This window comes from Bemisia tabaci, chromosome 1 (assembly GCF_918797505.1).
Source record: "Bemisia tabaci chromosome 1, PGI_BMITA_v3".
In the NCBI taxonomy this organism is placed as follows: domain Eukaryota; kingdom Metazoa; phylum Arthropoda; class Insecta; order Hemiptera; family Aleyrodidae; genus Bemisia; species Bemisia tabaci.
The window spans coordinates 69778283-69797900 of NC_092793.1; the positions used below are offsets into that span (position 1 = coordinate 69778283).

At 39.7% G+C, this 19618-nt stretch overlaps 1 protein-coding gene across 3 annotated transcripts in view; it reads right to left on the reverse strand.

Annotated features, from left to right (window-relative positions):
• Positions 1–73: 73 nt before the first annotated feature.
• LOC109043093 (cholesterol 7-desaturase nvd 1) overlaps positions 74–19618 on the reverse strand; it is a 56300-nt gene continuing 36755 nt past the window's right edge. For 2 of the 3 annotated variants that reach the window (XM_072306096.1, XM_072306095.1), the window contains exons 2-4: positions 1548–1762; positions 693–894; positions 74–381 (exon numbers count right to left, since the gene is read on the reverse strand). In XM_072306096.1, coding sequence (XP_072162197.1) covers positions 89–381; positions 693–894; positions 1548–1703 — 651 coding nt within the window. In that variant the 5' untranslated portion in view covers positions 1704–1762 and the 3' untranslated portion in view covers positions 74–88. Of the gene's footprint in view, positions 382–692; positions 895–1547; positions 1763–4320; positions 5664–19618 lie in introns of those variants that run through there. The other variant, XM_072306094.1, reaches the window with a different exon arrangement.

A 19618-nucleotide genomic window follows, 5' to 3' on the forward strand; every position in this document is an offset into this window, starting at 1 on the left:
ATTGTTATTGGAGGATTAAGCGTAGTGACGCAATCATGGATTTAATTAAATTTGTGATTTTTTTTCCTCTGTTGATTTTATTTTTCACTCATGCATAGACTCCGGGGATGTGTATGTAGTTCTTCCGATGAAACTTATTCTGAAACGCAGAGAGACCGGCAAAAGCCACAAATTCGACTTTGAAAAGCTTACCTTTTTCAGAATATGGCACGCTGGTGCATTTTCCACTATTCCCATCGAACTGCCAGCCGTGGAAAGGACATTCTAAGCAGTCACCTCTGACCACCCCACCAAGACCCATGTTGGCACCTAGATGAGGGCAGTAAGCGTCCATTATATGGACCTTCCCTTCTGGCGTGCGAAACACAGCAAAATTCTCGCCTACAGCCGAAAAAAAAAAATATATAAGTTTTTACAAGGATATAATCATCGAGAAAGGTTCATTTTCAACTTTTGGAGGTATGTGCGATATTGGTGAAAAAAATTCTAAATTATAACCTAACGAAATCAATGAACGGCAGTTTGTTCACTCATTTTAAGCAATATGCCTCAATTACGGTGTGCAAATAGTGTCCACACCAAAATTTCCGCACAGAATTTTCAAAGAATATTTGCACCTCAACGAGAGTTCTGAACTTGTTTCAAATGTTATTATTCATAGAAATCAAATCAAATACAAAGCTACTACTCACCTAGTGCTGTGACGTATTTTACTTGGTTTTTGGAAACTTCAGATGATTCCAAAATGTTGAACCATCCATTGGGGTAGACTGGAGGAATGTTCCCAATTTTTGATGTTTTCCTAATATTTTTCACAAGTTGTTGGATACTTTTCTTTTGGTGTCGCGTGGCTGCTTGCTCAATGAAGTAATCATACCCCACTTCACTTAAATCCTGTACAGAAAAATAGCATAATCTTAAACAAAATCATCGATTATTTGAACACTTCGGATCGTCATTTTTTACTGTATCAAGATACGGTACCAAGTTCATAAAGTGTCGTTGCCTCTTTATTCATGCCCTGGCCGAGTGAAATACAAAAATTTGACAAGCAGATTAATTTCAGGCCAATAAAAGCGTAAAAAGAGAAATATAAAAGAGTGATGTAATTTTGAGTTTGAGATGAAAAATCTGTATTGTGATAACAAAGATATGGACGGCGGTATAATTTTAATCGAACAAGCTGAAAAAAAGATCTAAATATTTAAATCTGTATCTCATCTTTTCAAATTATTAAAGAGCATTATTTGTATTCGTAAACTCCTCTAATCATATATTACTCTCCAATTTGTTTTCAATGAAAAAACATGTAAAAACAATGTAAATTGGGGAAGAAGAGAGTATTCTAAAGATTGCAGTTGACTTGACTAGTTTCATCCGCACTTACATGCCTCGCTTTGAACAAAGTTTGTCGTCAATTAAATGGAATCATTGGACAATGTCCTGTTCAACTACCCGAAGAATTTCTGTCGAGAACATTCATTATATGGAATTCAATCATTAGTTATTTTAATTACCTATCTCGAAATCTGCTTGTGTTGACTTACCCGAACGTAATTTTTGGGGCGTATGATGAAGTAGTAACACAGATATGCGAATATAATCGTTGGAACTAAGAACCATAGCGATATCTGCTGAATCAGGTATATAACATTCATGACAATAAATTTGAGTCCAGCTCCTGTCCAACTTTTTTCAGCCATAGTGTCCCATTTTGCATAAAATTCTTGAATCAGCAAGGTATCATTGATGTCTGACGGTCCTGAAATCAAAATATTCACCCCATTTAGATACACATTCTTCCTGGAATTCGCCTAAAATTTATTTGTTCACAGTTTGAAATATTATAAATCGATAGAAAGATCAAACAATTTTTACCTTCTCTCTTGGGGTAAGAGCTTCTTGGGACTTTGAGATGGGGGGTAGGTTTAAACCCTCTTTTTGCCCAGGTGATCTATACACAGCACCATTTACAAAACTCGATGCTCAAAGACCAGTGGACTAAAAAGCGTTGTTCGTAAATGGGTTCCAAGCCTCCTAGCCTCTTTCAAAGCGCAAAACATTTTACATAACGCTCATTGACTGGCAAAAGCTTAAAATGAGTGCAAGAAACATTGATTTGTCATTGCAGATTCAAAATTCGAGGCGTATGTGACGGGAGGACGATTTGACAGGATGTAGATTCGATTCACGGTCACACCAAGGAAAGAGGAGTCCTACGTTTGAAAATTTATTCGGAACGCCTTACGACCGTGATGGACGGTTCCGAATATCTTATAGAAATCATCTCGACGTGCTAGATTAGCATTATCTCGTTGAGATACATTTTTCTGTCAAGATGTCTCATAAATTCAAGCGCAGGACGTAAAATCCGTGTCATCGATTAATATAAACAAATTGTATATTCACAGTTTTTTTCGTATTATTCACCATTTTTTTTCACAATACAACAACTTCGCTTTTCACCTTTTAAAGAGAAAATCAAAATAAATATCCGAACAGAGTCTATATTACCGTACATATGATGTGCAACTTGTAATCAATTGTTCAATCTTAGTTCAAAAGCTTTCTCATGTTTAATATGAGCAAAAACAAAATTCGTACGTTACTAAGAAATCGCCCCGCGGCTGCCACACGGTCCAACCCAGAAGAACCTTATGCGTGGTATAATTAACTTGGGGCATAATACGGAAATGCGAAGATAACAGGCTTGGCTACCGATTATTTCCAGCTGGTGAGGTTCAGTATATATGATAAAAAAATCAAAATTCAGGAGTCAAACTGTTCAGAGTAATGGTTCAGAGAAGCGGCTTTTTCAACTTTTTATAGCTTGTTATTCAGTACCGCAAATGACCCAAAGGACAATGATTTAATAAACGCTATAGGTACGCCTTTCCTTCCGCCGTGATTTTATCACCGGCTGAACGAAAAAAACAGATGCAACGCAGGTTTTGACGAATAAAAACTTAAGTTCCGAAAGAACTGGAGACGAATTTTCTCAATTGCTTTCGAGAGAACCTATTTTGAAAGAAGATATTCCTTATCGGTCTACTTACGAAAACATCTTCAGCTACCTGTTATCACTTTATTTCTGACCCGAATCACTTTACAGTCGTGGTTCTTTTTTCATTTTCGACGCATTTATATCCTATTTTTCATGGTTTTCCAAAGGAATAGGGGACAGAAAATTTTGAAAAAGTAAAATCAATAATGTGGTATCCATCAGCTTGGAATAAAGGCGCCCACTAAAATCTACTAAAAGAGGTCGATAATTGGACTAGGCAACGTCTCCGCGAGACAGTGGTTCGATATTTTCTTTAACAACGATCCCAACTTGTTTATTATTTCTTTTTTTCCCTTTTTTCCCCTCTCCGCAATTTTGATCAAATAAGGTTTCTGCCTATGCATATAGATTGAATTTTATTGACACATGAGATGGTGTATAAAAATATATCAACTTTAGATAAAGTTAGTTCTTTTCTAATCCTCCTACGCCTAACAGGAAGATCGAACAGTGCCTTTTGAAATAGATGTTTGTCCCGTGCTCAAATGTTGGAGAGAAGAACAAGAAGAAGAATTCAAGATCCAGTTGTAATTTCATTAATATAATTATTATGACGAAAAATAGGGGTAAAATAGTTTGCAAAATTAATCATAGAAGAACATGAACAATATCATACTAGGGAAAAGTTAATTAGTTACCTAGTTGTAATGAAATCAAACATTTGTAAGGATATATGTATAGAAGCCCTACGACTTCTTACGAAGCGTTTCTTTTCTTATCCGTTCGTTTAACTCTCTTCATTAAACAGCTCTTACAAGGACGTATCAAAATAAAGTAAAAATGGTTATGCGTTATTCAATATTATTAAGCGTATAGACGTCTTCATTTCAATGTGACTTTTTACCGACGCACAGAACATATGAAGAGGATGCACAACATTAAGTATGCTCGTTGCTTTCCTTTTCCTCTCTTATACGGCGTTCTTAATAGTTTAAGATACAATGCCTCTTGAGACTATAAACAATATGACAGTAAAGAACAACATGAGCTCATCATGAAATCCTAAACATTGAGGTATGTACGGGGATTTTCAAAAACCGGAGGGCCGTGTAATAAAATGCACAGGGCCCTTAAAGAGTTGCGAAATTATTATAGCGTTTAGACAATGCTTCAGGGTAAATAACAAAGTAATTTCTGCTCATTAATTTGAAAAGAGATAAAAAGCAGAGCTTGAAATGTAATTAAATTAAATCTCGCTCGGAGGAAACCACCAACAAGCCAAAAAATCCGAAAAATTTGAAACCTTAATTATTTACCTGCTCCAAGGAAGTGGTCCCAAAAATATTGAAGATCCATTTTTGAATATTTCAAACAAGAATGCGTCGATTCACAATTTAAAAAATGTTTTATTATCAGGGCACGAAACAACTTTTAACGATTTGACTATGGACGACAACAGAACATAAGTTGGAGGATGATTTCAGCAGTCAAAGGGCACCGTTAAACAATTTCAGACTTTCAGTTGAAAACTGTCCATAAGCAATAAAAAAATTAACTCCCGCACGCTTAAATAGATTAACAGTCCCGTTACAGTTCGTGATTAATCGCGTTAGAAACAACACCGCGAATATTTAAATGAAATTGAGCGGGAGTCAAGCCGTTGATAGTGAGTCGAACCGTTCTCGTTATGAGATTTGTAAAAGTCAGCACTGTGAAATGGAATCTGCAATCGCGAATGAGGGTTGTAGGTGATGGCACAAGCTAAGATGATAGGACTAGTCTCGCGGTTTGAGCCGTGCGCGCATTTTGGCCAACGGGTTTTGAATGAAATCCCAGCGGACCTCCACGCGGCCGATAAATTCAAATAAGTTTTTCCCTCACTTTGACTTTCAATTGCCGGTCCCCGATTTGTCACCGTTTCTCTCATTGGTTGTTCTCTTTGAGCAGTCTCATTCTCTTTGCACCCCTACTTTCTCCTCGCATGTACTCACTATTGCAATCGCATTTTTGGCCGGATATGGTACCGCATAGGCATGCTCAAAAAAACATAAGATTATGACAATGACATTTTGCGATATGGTCGGCAGTTTTCAACACTCGATATCAGTGGCGTGGCGTGAATTGCGATGTATCGATTGTTATGCCATTTAAACCCATGGTAAAGAATCGATTATTAAGGTGTTCGCTGCGAACACCCTGTTTATCGATCCTTTTCCATAGGTTCAAAGGGCCGATCAATCGATATATCGCAAAGCACGCCACGCCATTGCTCGATATTGCCTAGTAATTATCCGGAGGAGAAAAACGTGGAGATTTCGCGGTAACTGAGATGGTTGTGTTGCAAACGATTAAGAGCGACTTAAGGTAAAAAAAATTAAAATCCGAAGTGAGCCGAGTTAAAAGGCGTTGTGCGTTATGCATTAGGTTCTCTTATGATTTTATATCGAAGAGTATTTTCCAGTTCTTTATGTGTCACCTATACCGATTTCGAGGCAAAAGAGAAATTTTCGGTAGTAAATTAGTGAGATAAAAATGAATTATTTTCAGATATACAATATATACATTACATACATTAATTCCTTTAACCTCTAAAATCCTCAATTTAGCGTGATTAAGGTGATTCGACGGTTGCCATATTTTGTGTCAGAGCGACGTGTGATATATCGCATCAATTCCTTCCATAATTTCAGCGACTTGACATTTTTTTCGAATTTTGAGATTCTGTTGTCATGAGACTAGAGAATTCATGTCCTAAATTTGACAAAGAAATTCAACGTAAGGGAAGAAACGCAAGAAATTCAACGGGAAGGTTTTTTCAGAGGAAAAATATCGCATTCGAGTGCAGTTTCGATATCAGTATCGAATGCGATATTTTTCCTCTATAAAATCCCTGCCTTTATTACGTTGAATTTCTTTGTCAAATTTGGTACATGAACTCTTTAGTCTCATGACAACAGAAGTGCGATCTCAAAATTCGAAAAAAATGACAAGTAACTGAAATTATGGAACGAATTGATGCGATATATCGCGTCGCTCTGACACAAAAAATGGCAACCGCCGAATCACCTTGGAGTGGAAGAAAGTCCCCAATTTTACGTGAAATTTCAAAGCAGCCCGAGGTGTCTTTCTTTCTCAAGAATCGCCAATTTTCATCTTTTTTAGCATCTTTCATGTCCGGTTTTCAAGGGTTCGTAACGCTGTGTCGATTACGTATAACCGACAAAATTCGGCAGTGTCACCATATATTTATGATAGGACCAAAGAACTGAGTTATAATTTAAAGCCTTATTTGTTAAAAAGTTCAACCTGGTACCAAAGCGAAATTTTCTGTATAAAGCCCGAAAGAGGGGAGTTTAACACCCGTTGAATGAAATGACGAGACTTGGTAAAAATTGGTGCCCTTTTTCATTTTTCAGATTTCACGCATCTCAAATTATTCCTGCTACCGTAAAATTACCTATAACAAGGCTAACAAGCTAACAATTAGTGAGACAAGATGACGTACTCTTTTCGATGGAGGATTTTTCAATTGTTTGTTTCCTTGAAAAAGGAATGGAACGACACGTCAGCATTGTTCTCTGGAAATTGTGCGCTAATTGATTTACATGAGAAACTAGATTGCTCAAAAATTTAAACACGATGCAAACAACTTTGGCGCTATTCAAGACAGCGCTCGCTATGATTCGTATTAACCTAATTATAAACACGTGTCTTATTGAAATTATAATGCGCCCGCCAAATAGGCATGCGGCAATACGCGAACCAGGCGTAAATCGCATAAATTCCGTAACATGCATGGAGTATTATCACTCAGTGCATATTTGGCAACGAAGCAGTTTTACTGACGATTGAGAAAAAGGAAGAGTTTCTTTTCTCCGTTGTAAGCTGAATCCTTAACGTCCGCGCCATAACGGTTTGAGGCCGCTCTTGAAACACTTAACATGATCAGTCAAAACAGTCGAATAGTATACCAATCGGCGGCACGAAATGCTTAATAAATCTCTGCGTCCAGTACAATTGTTTGCACTCCCGAAAAATAGTTACACGGAAGCGTGAAGTAAGTTTTGGTTTTTGGACGATTGCTTGGAAACAGTTGAAGTCTACAGATTTCTTTTTTTTTTCTCTCTTTTCTTTTGCCCGAAAACAAGTCAGTATAAATTGAGCATTCAATTCCTGCCATCGATTTGATTTTGCTCCTTAGTCAGCTGACTTCACGCACCCTCTGAATGTCAACATAGCATAAGTTAGGTCATTTCTAAATTATGAATAACCAAAATTCGTCGTCATAAGACGAAAGATCGTAACTAAATTTCAACATCGTAAAATTTCCACTCGTAAATTGTTCTTTTTGTAGAGAACTATATTGGATGTTTCTTACTGAAAATTTCCCGCATTTTTCCTTTGATTGTACGTAAAAAATAACAAAAGTTTGAGCATGCGCGGTTAACAGCTAGTTAATAGCAGTTAAGCAGCCCCTTCCCTTAGGAGGCCCGTATAGTTTACATTGTGATTAAGGGAGGATAGAAGAGATTCTTAACGCAGCCCCATCTAAAAGGAAATTTTGAACAAATCTCCAGTAAAATTAGTAGTATAACTTTAATAGACCCTTGCAAGAGATTACAATGATTTGCCTTCGTAAAAAATTTAAAATAAAAAAAAACTTTTGCAGGGTTTAGAAACGACATGGGGTAGGTCTGCACCTATCTTAAAGCTTGTCAAATCATAGAAATTTTCCTGAAGTATTTTTTACTTCTTGCATTGAAAAATCGTCGTAATCTGTTAGATGTGTCTATTTTCAAAGTTACATTGTTAAATTTTACTTGATATTCGTTAAATTGAACTTTTTATGGCGCCAAGTAAAGATTTTCTTCAGCATCCCCTAATCAAAATGTAAGCTATATGGTGCCACCCTAGGAACGACAATGATATGAACTTTCGTCTCTGCAGACCAGGAAGAGGATTTAAGTGAAAACGGTTGAGCTGATGCGTGCTATATTCTGCTAGATGCATCATTCACACACGCACACATATTCATACAATATATTCAGTCACACTCTGCGTCGAAGATGAACTGAGAGGAAATGTTGGAGGAGGAACTAAGATTTCCATTCGAATGACGTCATGTTGAAATGGATTCGGAACTCTGACGAACAATCTGACATTCGCCTTTACTCTTGAATATTTGTCATGTTACTTTCCGTTACATCTGCCCACGCCAGCCCAACCCCGCGTGTGCCTAGAATGCACCTTGCCTGCTGGTAATGCGCAATTCTCTCATCATGACCATCTAAAAATAGCGAACTTCTCTAAAAATAGAACACTCTTACGCACACAGGATGTCCCTAACCCAGACGATATGAAATGTATCAAACAATATAATCCTTCGTGATTTTTCTCAGTAACTCACAGTGCAATTTCTCGCGGAGAAAAATAAGTTTTAATTTTATGTCTAATCTAGGAGATAGCTTCAGAATTCCGACAGTTTTTAACATTCACGCGTCTGAAAGAAGTAACTAGAGATGGGATTCTAGTCGGGGATCGCAAAGGGATCGCAATACATTTTTTTTATCCTTGCAATAATTATCTCTAGCAGATAGATAACTAAATCCGGAATATCAACGAGGCAAGTGACATTAAAGGAAAAATAGAGCTAGTTCCGAAGTTTTAAGTAGGAAGAGTTGACTTTCGTAACTTAATTTTTAGTCCTATAGCCTAGAACATAAGTTTAAACTTATTTCAAGAGACATATGGACGAATTTCTGCCAAACGGCACTATGTGCATTTAGACATGAGCTCTGAGACCCTTAGGAATATATGCATAACAGGGCTCACGTCATAATGCACATTGTTCCGTTTGGCGGAATAATACGTCCATATGATCGAGAGTAATCGTCCAACTTCTATGATTTTTTTAAAGGTCTCCCAACACGTTCATGAATTGGCATGGGCAATACTAAGGGGTGAGGGGGTGAGGTGTAATGAGTCTTGCCTCTCTAGAATCCCGCTTGTGACATCACGGTCATCTCCATAATTTGATTTCAGTGAATTTTTAGTTGGGAACCGCTCAGAATTCCTCCTTAGTCATCTCAATTTTCAAAATCTCCCAAAGGAACCTCTTGAACCCTCTTCGAGGAGAGAAGGGGGGCTCTACTTAAATCATTTTTTCAGCTTTTCTACCCACCGTTCATTGGTTACTTTCCTGCGTCCGATAGATTCCTTTTACGAGATGTCTTTCGGTGACCCCGCACTCACCCTTGTGAACTGGATACCTCATTTTTTTAAAAACATATTTCCTGAAACGTCTTTTTTTTCAAATATTACACATGAATCGCTTTTATAGCGCTCTTTGGCGCTTTACGACGCCTGATCGCCACAAAGCTCGGTCTTCCCACAGGTTTTTTCAAATACTGCCAACGTAAAAGACGACACTCTACATGTAGAAACAGTGGTGTAAAGTGTGTGGAAGCCATAATAATTCACGGGTGATAGGGGGTCATGCAGCCACCCACCCTTCGAAGGAGTTTAAGATCCCCCCCCCCCCCCAGGACCGGATTAAGGGGGTGGCCACATGGGCCGCAGCTCATGGCGGCAAATCTATAGGGGGCGGTAAATTTTGCAATTTTTTTAAATGAAGGTATAAAAAAATATCGGATTTAGAAAAAAAAATTACAAACGAGAAAAAGCGACAAAATCTCTCATTTCCTGAGAGTATAGTAATTTCTAAATTTGTCGACTTTCAGTGATACAAGAGACAACACCTTTAATTAGCCGAGTTAAGAGAGAAACCAAACACGCAATTTGGCCTGGAACGGCGCGACTTACCTAGAGAGAAATGATGACAAGGACTTGAGATGAAAAGGAGAGCCCTCGGCGCGGCGATCGGCATGTAACACATATTAGTGCCTACAAGACTGCACGAATACTTCCCGCATTGCATCAAACACGGTGCGGTCATTGCGGACAGCGTGAAACGGATAGCGCCTACAAGAATGCATGAATACCTCACGCATTGCGGCAGACACAGTGCGATCAGCGTGAGACGCATAGCGCCTACAAGACTGCGTGAATACTTCACGCATTGCGTCAAACACAGTGCGGTCTGCGAGGCGCGGCGGCGGAAGTTAAAATCATTAATCCATATTTATGTTTGTTCTTTCATAATTTTTTCGTTCATTTCTTATGAATGGAAGACCTTGTTCACACAGAGATAGGTTTACGAAACTCAACTTTCGCGCCTCCGCTCCTAGTTTTAGAGCAAGGTAAACAAACAAGATGGCGACATAGTTCTGGACAGGGTAGGGATTTTCTCACCTCCATCCTCTGAATTGCGTTTCGAACAAACTTTGATGAATATTTAGGCCGAAAATTGCACTTTTGGTGTGATTATCATTCATTTCTCACCCAATCATACGAATTCTTTTCGATCGAGTTCACGGAAAAGACAACTTAAGCACTGAGCCCTAACATACTAGGTAAAATAGCACCAACCAAAGGCAGTAGTGCTGAGCCCTACAGCTTTAAGATCCAGTCCTATAGGCTGTCGCCGCTGTCGGGCTCAGCCCTTCTACATTTAGTTGGCGCTTTTTTACCTAATATGTTAGGGCTCAGTGCTAAGTTGTCTTTTCCGTGAACTCGATCGAAAAGAATTCGTATGATCGGACGAAATGAATGATAATCACACCAAAAGTGCAATTTTCGGCCAAAATATTCATCAAAGTTTGTTCGAAACGCAATTCAGAAAATGGAGGTGAGAAAATCCCTACCCTGTCCAGAACTATGTCGCCATCTCAGCGGCAAGTTGTTTTTTCCGCGTTGTTTAAATTAGTCCACAAGAGCCTCAGGGCAAGCCTGAAACTGATGAACCAATGAGAGAGCGGCACAGGCATGGTAATACTTTCTCTACATAGGTACTTTATATATATGCACGATAATGTCCTTTATTTTAGCCTGCAAACCACGCTGCCGGCCGCTTAGGATTCAAATGTGAATCAGCCGAGCAGGGGGTGCTCCAACGTCACGGCGTTTACGGTTTGGGCCCAAAGCTGCGGCCGCCGATGGAAAACGAAAGAGTAAAGTCATCGAAAGTCATGACCTCCATTAAGCGGATCACGTGGAAACTAGAGTGCTCATATCCGACCGGCCGCTAGTCCAGGAGCCGCAGCCTCCGACGAAGCTTTGAACGGGTGCCAGATGTAAGAAAATCTTCCGGATTTCCGCGGGGAACGAGGATCACGGATTCCGGACGCGATCTAGCAGACACGCCTCCATTTGAATGAAGTTTCGACGATCCACGCGGCCGAGCCGCAGGCGGGAGCTGTCACTTTTCTCTACGGCCGTATTTCATGTGAAAAAAACTTATTCATCGATGCGCCGAGCATGGGCCATCCTCGAATAATTTCGCTCACCCGCCCCTCTCCCCCGGTTTTTTTTTGTTTTATTCGCTGACCGTGCGTGAATCGCAAGTCGCGTTATTTTCCGTTGTCTCGTCGTGATATTTAAGAAGTTCCAGGCCCGGGTATGAATAAAAACTGTACGAAAAACACGTGCTTGGAGTCGACCGGGGATCGAATCGAAAGTCCTGGGTGCAATTATTTGTCCGCTCGAAATTTGGTACCCACTAAATTATGATGCGCTGTTGGCCTGGAGGCTTTCGCACCGAGTTATCTCCGGTAAAAGAAAAACAATCGAATTTTTTGCATATCTTCAATTTTTGCATGGCGTCGAGGTTTTCAGTATATTGTGTATATTGTTGCTCAAAAATGGACAGCGTTAAGCAAACCGGTCGTGCTTACATCGGAACTTTTTCAGTGGCGTGGCGTGTTTTGCGATATATTGATTGATCCGCCATTTGAACCTGTGGAAAACGATCGATTACAGGGTGTTCGCAGCGAGCACCTTATTAATCGATTCTTTACCATACCTTCAAATGGGGACATATCGATGATCGATCATTCACGCCACGCCACTGTAACTTTTTCGAATGAACCTATCTATTTAATAGAGAGATCTGAGTCAAAAGTTGAAGGCTAGGTTTGGGGTATTCTTTTACAAAAAGTCCCACAGCAGATCCCCACTAAAAGGGAATGAGTAGGACGTACCCTTTTCCTTTCCCTCTGTAAAGTTAATCCGGAATATTCGTGCTTTTTATTGATACAGGATGACATTGTGTAATCATATAAAGTCAATTAGACCCAAAAACTCTATTGACTTAAAAATTTGTCCTTAATTCTGTAGATTCGATAACAATGTGCGCTGTTCCATCAGGTAGCAAGATTAGTTATGGTAGGTCGGTACCCGCGATGTTACCCTATCAGGACACTGTCTAGTTTCGGGCAAATGGATGGAATGTGTGCGTGTGTGTATGTGTGAGAGAGTGTGTGCCTAGTATTCGTTTTGGGTGTGATGTGTCTGCACGCACGGTGGTGTGGTGTGATCGGTTGCATCAGCTGACCGTGATTCTGTAAGATGCACCTCGAGACCCTTTTGTCATGTAACTCAATCTCATCACCAGACCCTCAGCGCCAGATCTCTCCTAAAAAGCTCAGTTTGAGTTCCTGCTCAGGATTAGCTTTGAAAGTTTTGGCTCTTTGACATCATTTGGGATACGGCCAATCAATGCTCGGAAATCAGGGGTGACCCTGAAGAACTTCATTTGAAAATGAAATTTTCAGACCGAATTACAAACAAATACCTTGGGGGAGTCACCTCAAATGACCGAAAATTGGGAGAAGGGCTTAGGGATAAACAGACAAGGGGTCAAAGTTAAGGCTTCGAAGAGAACAAGACATCTGAACGATTCAACTGATCTAAAGAATCTGTATAAGGCTTTAAGAACATGAAAGACCGTTCTTTAAATTAATCAAAAATGACGGATGTATTTCTAAATCTGTGGAAGACTCTACTTATGACACTTCTAAAACTGCCCGGAAAGTTGCATTTTCGAGGCCCTTAAAAAATTTTAAAATTTAAAATAGACTCATAAGAAAATGAGCTAAATGCTAGCGAATATTGAACCAATATTTTAAATTATTGTTACGCATTAAGGTTAATTTTGAACCAAATTGGTCATTCATTCAGACCTTATGGATTTAACTGAAATCAGCCTACATCCATGTCATGTCGCTAAGGTTCCTGTCGTGTGCGACGTGTGTGTTTTTTGTTTTTGTTTTTTCTAATCAACAAACGAGAAACACGTTGTCTTGAAACTTTTTTTTTTAATTTTTCCTATATCGTAAAGCATATAGTCACACAATTTCAAAACAGAATGCTCTCTAATATTCTATTAAGTACAACAAAATGTAAATACATTTTAATAGAAAATCAAGAAACATAAATTTAGCACACCCTAAATATTACAAATATAATTTTTTTACAGAAATTTAAGCACACCCTAAATTAAGCGTAACAACTCTCTAGATCTTAACTTTATCCATTAATCAATTAATATTTGTGTGTGTTCTGTGTTGAATGTGTCCTATGTGCAAATGCTATAACACAGGAGGAAATTAGGCAACATCGAATGCAGTCGAGCTGGTGGTAGTGAAATTCGTCCAATTAACAATTACATTTGACGATGACAGGACCCAAACGCAGACAAAATTATTGCTTCCGCGTAAGAATTCTGCACATCAAAAAACGTAGCAGGGACTTTAAGATGTTGCCACATTTATCCCTGTGAAACATTCATTTTTTTAGGGAATTAATGCATATTTTTCCTCAAAGTTGTCAGATACTTTAGACTAAATTTTGAGTGAAATTCTGTGAAAAATTGGAAGGGAAAAGTACAAAAGTTTCCCTAATAATTCGTATTTCATCTAAGGAAATTTGGCGCCTCCTGGAAGCTCCTACAGCGTTTTTCCTTAGCATGGCAGTATCAGCCACGGTTGCGGAGGCTTAGATGCTTCTTTGCAAGAGTTGCACAGAAGCTGCAGGTACGGAAACATTATGTTAGCATAAAACCAGATGTCTACATCGTCTGCTCATTCCGCATGGACCAGAGTAAATTCTGCTTACTACGCATCTTTCATTCATTCAGAGCCGTCTGATATTCGCGATGAGTCAGGCAATATTCCCACCAGACATACCGGTCGCGCCTCTTGAGAGGATGAAGGACTATCGAATTTTCAGAGACATGGCGGAATCGAAGAGCGGTTCCCGGAAAAACGCTCCCAGTTGCTGAAAACGTTAAAGGCAAATTTTCAGCAACGCGACTGCAGCTGGACCAGATATTGTATAAAAACTAAATACAGTGCGTGTTAAACTGGCAAGTTTCTTTTCAATGGGCCTGTTGCAAACTTTTGCTAGAGCAAAACTAAGAGTTGTTTCTTGTAGATAATGCCTCAAAAATCACGATGAGCGCATCGGCAAAGTCTGAAATGCACTTATAACTTCACAATCTGCGTAAGAAATTTGCGTTTTTTTAAGCTTCCCGCTTCAAAAACGATACTACGGCATAGGTGAACATTTTGTTAGAGGAGTCGCCCCATCGTCGGCGATATTCATCATGGCCGACGCTTGCACGCAGTTCCGCGCGTAATTCAAGGAGAGTTCAAGGTTAGAGTCCCTTTATACCCAGAGTTAAGACAACTCACTTTTGGTTGGGCTGAAAGTGGCCTAAAAAAAAATCCAATTCTGATTGGTTCTCGCTCATGGAGGCCGAAACGAGTGCACCAAGATGGCGGTACCTCGAATGTGAACAAGAATAATGAAAATATTACCTAATTGTGGTTTATCAAGAGTAAATTGTCATTTCCATCGGTCCAAAATGAAAATAGATTAAGAAATTATTCACAAACCAATCTCATTTTCTTTTTAATTGATCAATTTGTTGATGTTGTTGTTTTTGTGTGACAGACATCGCAGGATTCCTGATCCTTATCCCTCAATATCGTTCGTTTGGGTGCACTCGTTTCGGCCTCCATGGCCAGCCAAGGCCGGCTGCGAGTCAGCTGATATTCGAGTTGTCTTAACTCTGGGTATAAAGGGACTCTATTCAAGGTCAATCAATTCGGGCGTGGAAAATATGAACGTTAACACACCGATTGTTATCTGGTCTAATCCAGTTCAGGTGTTATCTCGTCCCATCAAACGTGTTTTGGCGGATTGGCGTCGGCTATGATGATTATTGCCGCCGATGGAACGACTCCTCTTACAAAATGTTCACCTGTGCCGTAGTATCGTTTTTGAAGCGGGAAGCTCAAAAAACCGCAAATTTCTTACGCAGATTGTGAAGTTATGAGTGCAATGCAGAGTTTGCCGATGCACTCATCGTGATTTTTGAGGCATTATCTATAAGAAACAACTCTTAGTTTTGCTCTAGCAAAAGTTTGCAACAGGCCCATTCAGCTCGGTTTATGTCTGCACCATGTCCCTACAGTGGACATTATTGCTTAACTCATTAATTTGTGGAAATGAGCCTTTTGAATTTGATAATCGTGCGACCACGGCCTCGGCCCGATGATAAACCAGACGATAATCAAATTCTGCGCGTATTACGTATCTTGTCTAGTCTCGAAATGCGCAATTTTCAAAAATCGGCAGAATTCGTTCTTTATAAATCTTATTAACTTGACTTAAAACTCAAAAAAGCTGCATAAAATGATACAGCATCGTGATAATTACACATATTATTCAATAATGTCGTTGATTTTTACGTTCTATCAATTAAAATTTAGGGGTAGTTTTTTCGCTTGAGTGGCCTGAGTCTATAGCAATTGCAGATTTTTATCAGTCATTTTTGAGACAATATCATTTGATCTGCGAATAAGTTTTTCCATAGGGGCGTCAATGAACTACTAGACAAGGTATAAATTGAAGCATTCTGATACATGTTTCTTAAGTAGAATTTTACGTAGAACACGATTCTTACATCGAAAATTACTGAAATAAACTCCTGACTAAGATATTAACGTATTTGTTTTACATCGGGAATTTTGAATCGCCCGGTCACGAGAAACACAATTCTCTACGTGAGACAAGTCGCGCCTCACAACAGTTTTGGCAGGCTTCTCAATCGAGCATTGTTCCTTTTCTACCCTTTATCGTTCAAAGTGTAAACAGTTTGCTATAGCTGAGCCAAAGCATCAAGAGGAGTGCGATTTGACTCACGTAGACTATCGTGTTTTTATGGATGGGAGGTTTGAACTCACGCGTCAAGCAACATTAAATATCTTATCTAGGAGTTGATTTCAATAATTTTCGTTGCGCATATTGTGAAATTTTGGTAAGGAAACTAGTACAGAATGCTTAACTTCGTACCTTGTCTAGTGGTCCTTTGGGGGAGGGCTGCAGAGGTAATCGAATGCCTCTATTTTTATCACATTATGCAAAAAGGAACTGCTTTTAGGCTTGCTCACCCTAAAAAGCACCTATCTGCATAGGGAAACTGATGGCACGTGCGTTGTCTACAAAAGGAACCAGGAGAAGTAGTTCCTTGTTGCAGAATGGATTCCATTTCATATCTGATGTTTTAAAGGCAATTTTGGGCACTTTTCGAAAATTCTCAGAGGATTTGTCCCAAATTAACTTTGTGTCCGGTCAAAAATGTTAACTTTCCCTTTTTCATTTAGGCTGAATCGGAATTGCTGAGTTTTCTACAAGGGAGGCGCGGAATTTTGGCCAGGAATTAGCAGTTTCCGGAATATGGTTGACATGACGACAAATAAGTAATCTTCATAAATTCGGTGCGGCAAAAAGATATAATAAAAAGGACATGTGATTGATGGATTACAAGGTGCTGTACAGTAGTGGTGTGGCGTGCTTTTCGATATATCGATTGATCTGTTATTCAAAGCTATCGAAAAGGATTGATAAACAGGGTGTTCGCAACGAACACCTTAAAAATCGATTCGTCATCGTAGCTGCATATGGGTAAATATCGATAATCGATCGTTCGCGTCTCGCCATTGTGTCGCATGGAAATGGATCCGCGGATGTTTCGGACGCAGCAGCAATGTTGCCACATCCTCCTCTTTATATCGTCAATTCACAGATGACAGTGAGAAAATATCTGCTGGAGCGCAGTTTGCCGAAGACGCTTTCTTTTTGAGCTCTAATGAAAGAATTCTCATTTTTCCTCTTGTCATGTTTAGGTGGACACAGGTTTTGATCACCTCGGGATAAATGGAAACGATAGTATTTCATTATGTTTCGTTTCTTCGGACAAGAACAGCATTAATAAAAGGGAGGCAACACTCTTTATTTAAAGTATTTCCATGTTTATGATGGCATTCTTTAGAACCAAAATGCTGGAATTCTCAAACCGTCAGTAAGCGTCAGTATCTGCCTGAAAGGCCACTGAAGATAAGACCAATTTTAGTCAATGGAGGGATGACGATTTGGCAGCGAAGAGGTTTTTTGCTACGATACTTATTACTGTTTCCTCGAGGCTTACATTATCCTCCTTCACCTGACGCACCGTTTGAAAACGCACGGCTACGTGCTTTTTCGTGGACAACATGTGGCGCCTCCCCTAACCATCGCTGGCATTGAATGATCGCATTGAATTTTATGCATACCCCTTGACGAAAATTCGTTTCAAAATTTAATATGTTTACAAACTGGTTGCCAAAAAAGGAAAATAAAGAAAGATCGATGAAAATTTAACATTTCAATACGATTTATCAAGCTCGATTTCTTCGGCACAATGATGAGAAATTGGAGCTTTTTAGGCTTATTGTGTTGTCTATTTCAATTATCATGCCGCAGGCGCATTTTAGTTTCTAGGGACCATAGAGAAAACACGAACAACTCTTGTCTGTGTATGAAATGTGTATTCCGAGTTGGCGTGTCTCTTCACGATGATACTACTATTCGAACATGAGAGTGCTCATGTTGCCTACTCGCAAAATTGTAGGCGAATTGTCAATGCGTTAGACTCACCTCTCTACGCTAGGGGGGGGGGGGGGGGGGGTTGTTTTCGAACGATGAGATTCGGATTTCCTGGAGTGGATTCCATATTTGCCACCATGGCCGGATTTACCTACTTGCCGCCCATAGGCCGCCTGTATCTTGCCGCCCTCTTCTCATTCATTTTGAAACATCAATAAAAACTATCAAGTGAACGTGCAGGAGGGAGAAGGGTGCATAAGATGCATCCACTAGTGTTGGACACATTTTTTGCGTAAGCCCTATCAACACTACTAGCAAAAGTTCACGGAACTTCGCGCGAAAGTTCAGTTCCGTAAACCTATCTCTGTAGGGACAAGGCCTTTCATTTGTAAGAAATGAACTAAAAAATTAAGAAAGAACAAACATAAATGTGGTTTAATAATTTCAACTTCCTCCGCCGTGCCGCGCTGACCACACTGTGTTTGGCGCAATGCGTGAAGTATTCATGTAGTCTTGTAGGCACTGTGCGTTTCACGCCGCACCGACCGCTGCGCTGTTGACCGTACTGTGTTTGACGCAATGCGTGAAGTATTCATGCAGTCTCGTAGGCGCTAATATGTGTTACATGCCGACCGCCGCGTCGAGAGCTTCTCCTTTTCATCTCAAGTCCTCGTCATCATTTCTCTTTGCGCCGCGCCGCTCCAGGCCAAATTACGTGTTTGGTTTCTCTCTTAACTCAACTAATTAAAAGTGCGCAGTCTTTTGTATCACCGAACTACGACAAAATTAGAAATTAATGAACTCTCAGGAAATGAGAGATTTTGTCACCTTTGCCTGTTTTGTAATTTTTCTCTGAATCCGATTTTTTTGTACCTGCATTTAAAAAAATTGCAAAATTTGCCGCCCCCTAATTTTGCCGCCATGGGCCGCGGCCCATGTGGTCACCCCCTCAATCCGGCCCTATTTGCCACCGCGATTTTCAATCTCGTCCGACCTATAATAACTGAGAAAGAAGCCTGGTGCGGGTGATATTGATCGCCTTGGATAAATAATTACTCACTCTGAAATTTCTTCAAGGTAGCAGTGCTTTCCTTGCGTGTATGAAGAAATTGCCGCTGATAAGTTGAGCTGTCAACTAATCGAACCAAATGTGTATTTGTTAGATCAATAGAGAATTTAATATATTCAATTCCGTTTTGTTTGGCATAAGAAGCACTTATCACCGCGAGAGATGCGGACATTTCGGGCTGTCTAGACTCTTTCTGACGGTTCTCGTGGTGGGGGAACCCCGTTCCGAAGTGCCAGCTAGGACACGATTGGCCAATTATCAGTGAAAGGCAAAACTGAATTTTTGAAATCCGGTCAAAATAACCGACTTCGTTCATTATTCAAAGACCTTATGCATAAATGATGTATTCTGGAAAATTCACTTGTATTGGTCGCTCTGGGCTGAATAGAATATGTTGCCACTCAAAGCTCCGTGTGGCTGATTCAGTTGACGATCTAATCCACGGACTCTGTAAGTTTTGTGTCGCAAAGAGAAATCTAGAGGTCACATTTTTAAACTAAGCGGCCAGCATGACCTAATTTTTTAGAGCCCGATTATAAGTTTTTGGAAAAAGCAGAGCCTATAAGGAAAAACAAACGTCAGCTTTTAAAAACCTCCAGGAGAATAGGGGTGAAAGAGGTTCATTCAGGAAATAAGAAGTAAGTCTGGGTAAAATGATGAGTTTTCCAATCGGAAGATTATAATTTAGGATTACTTATTGCCAACGTGACAGCAGC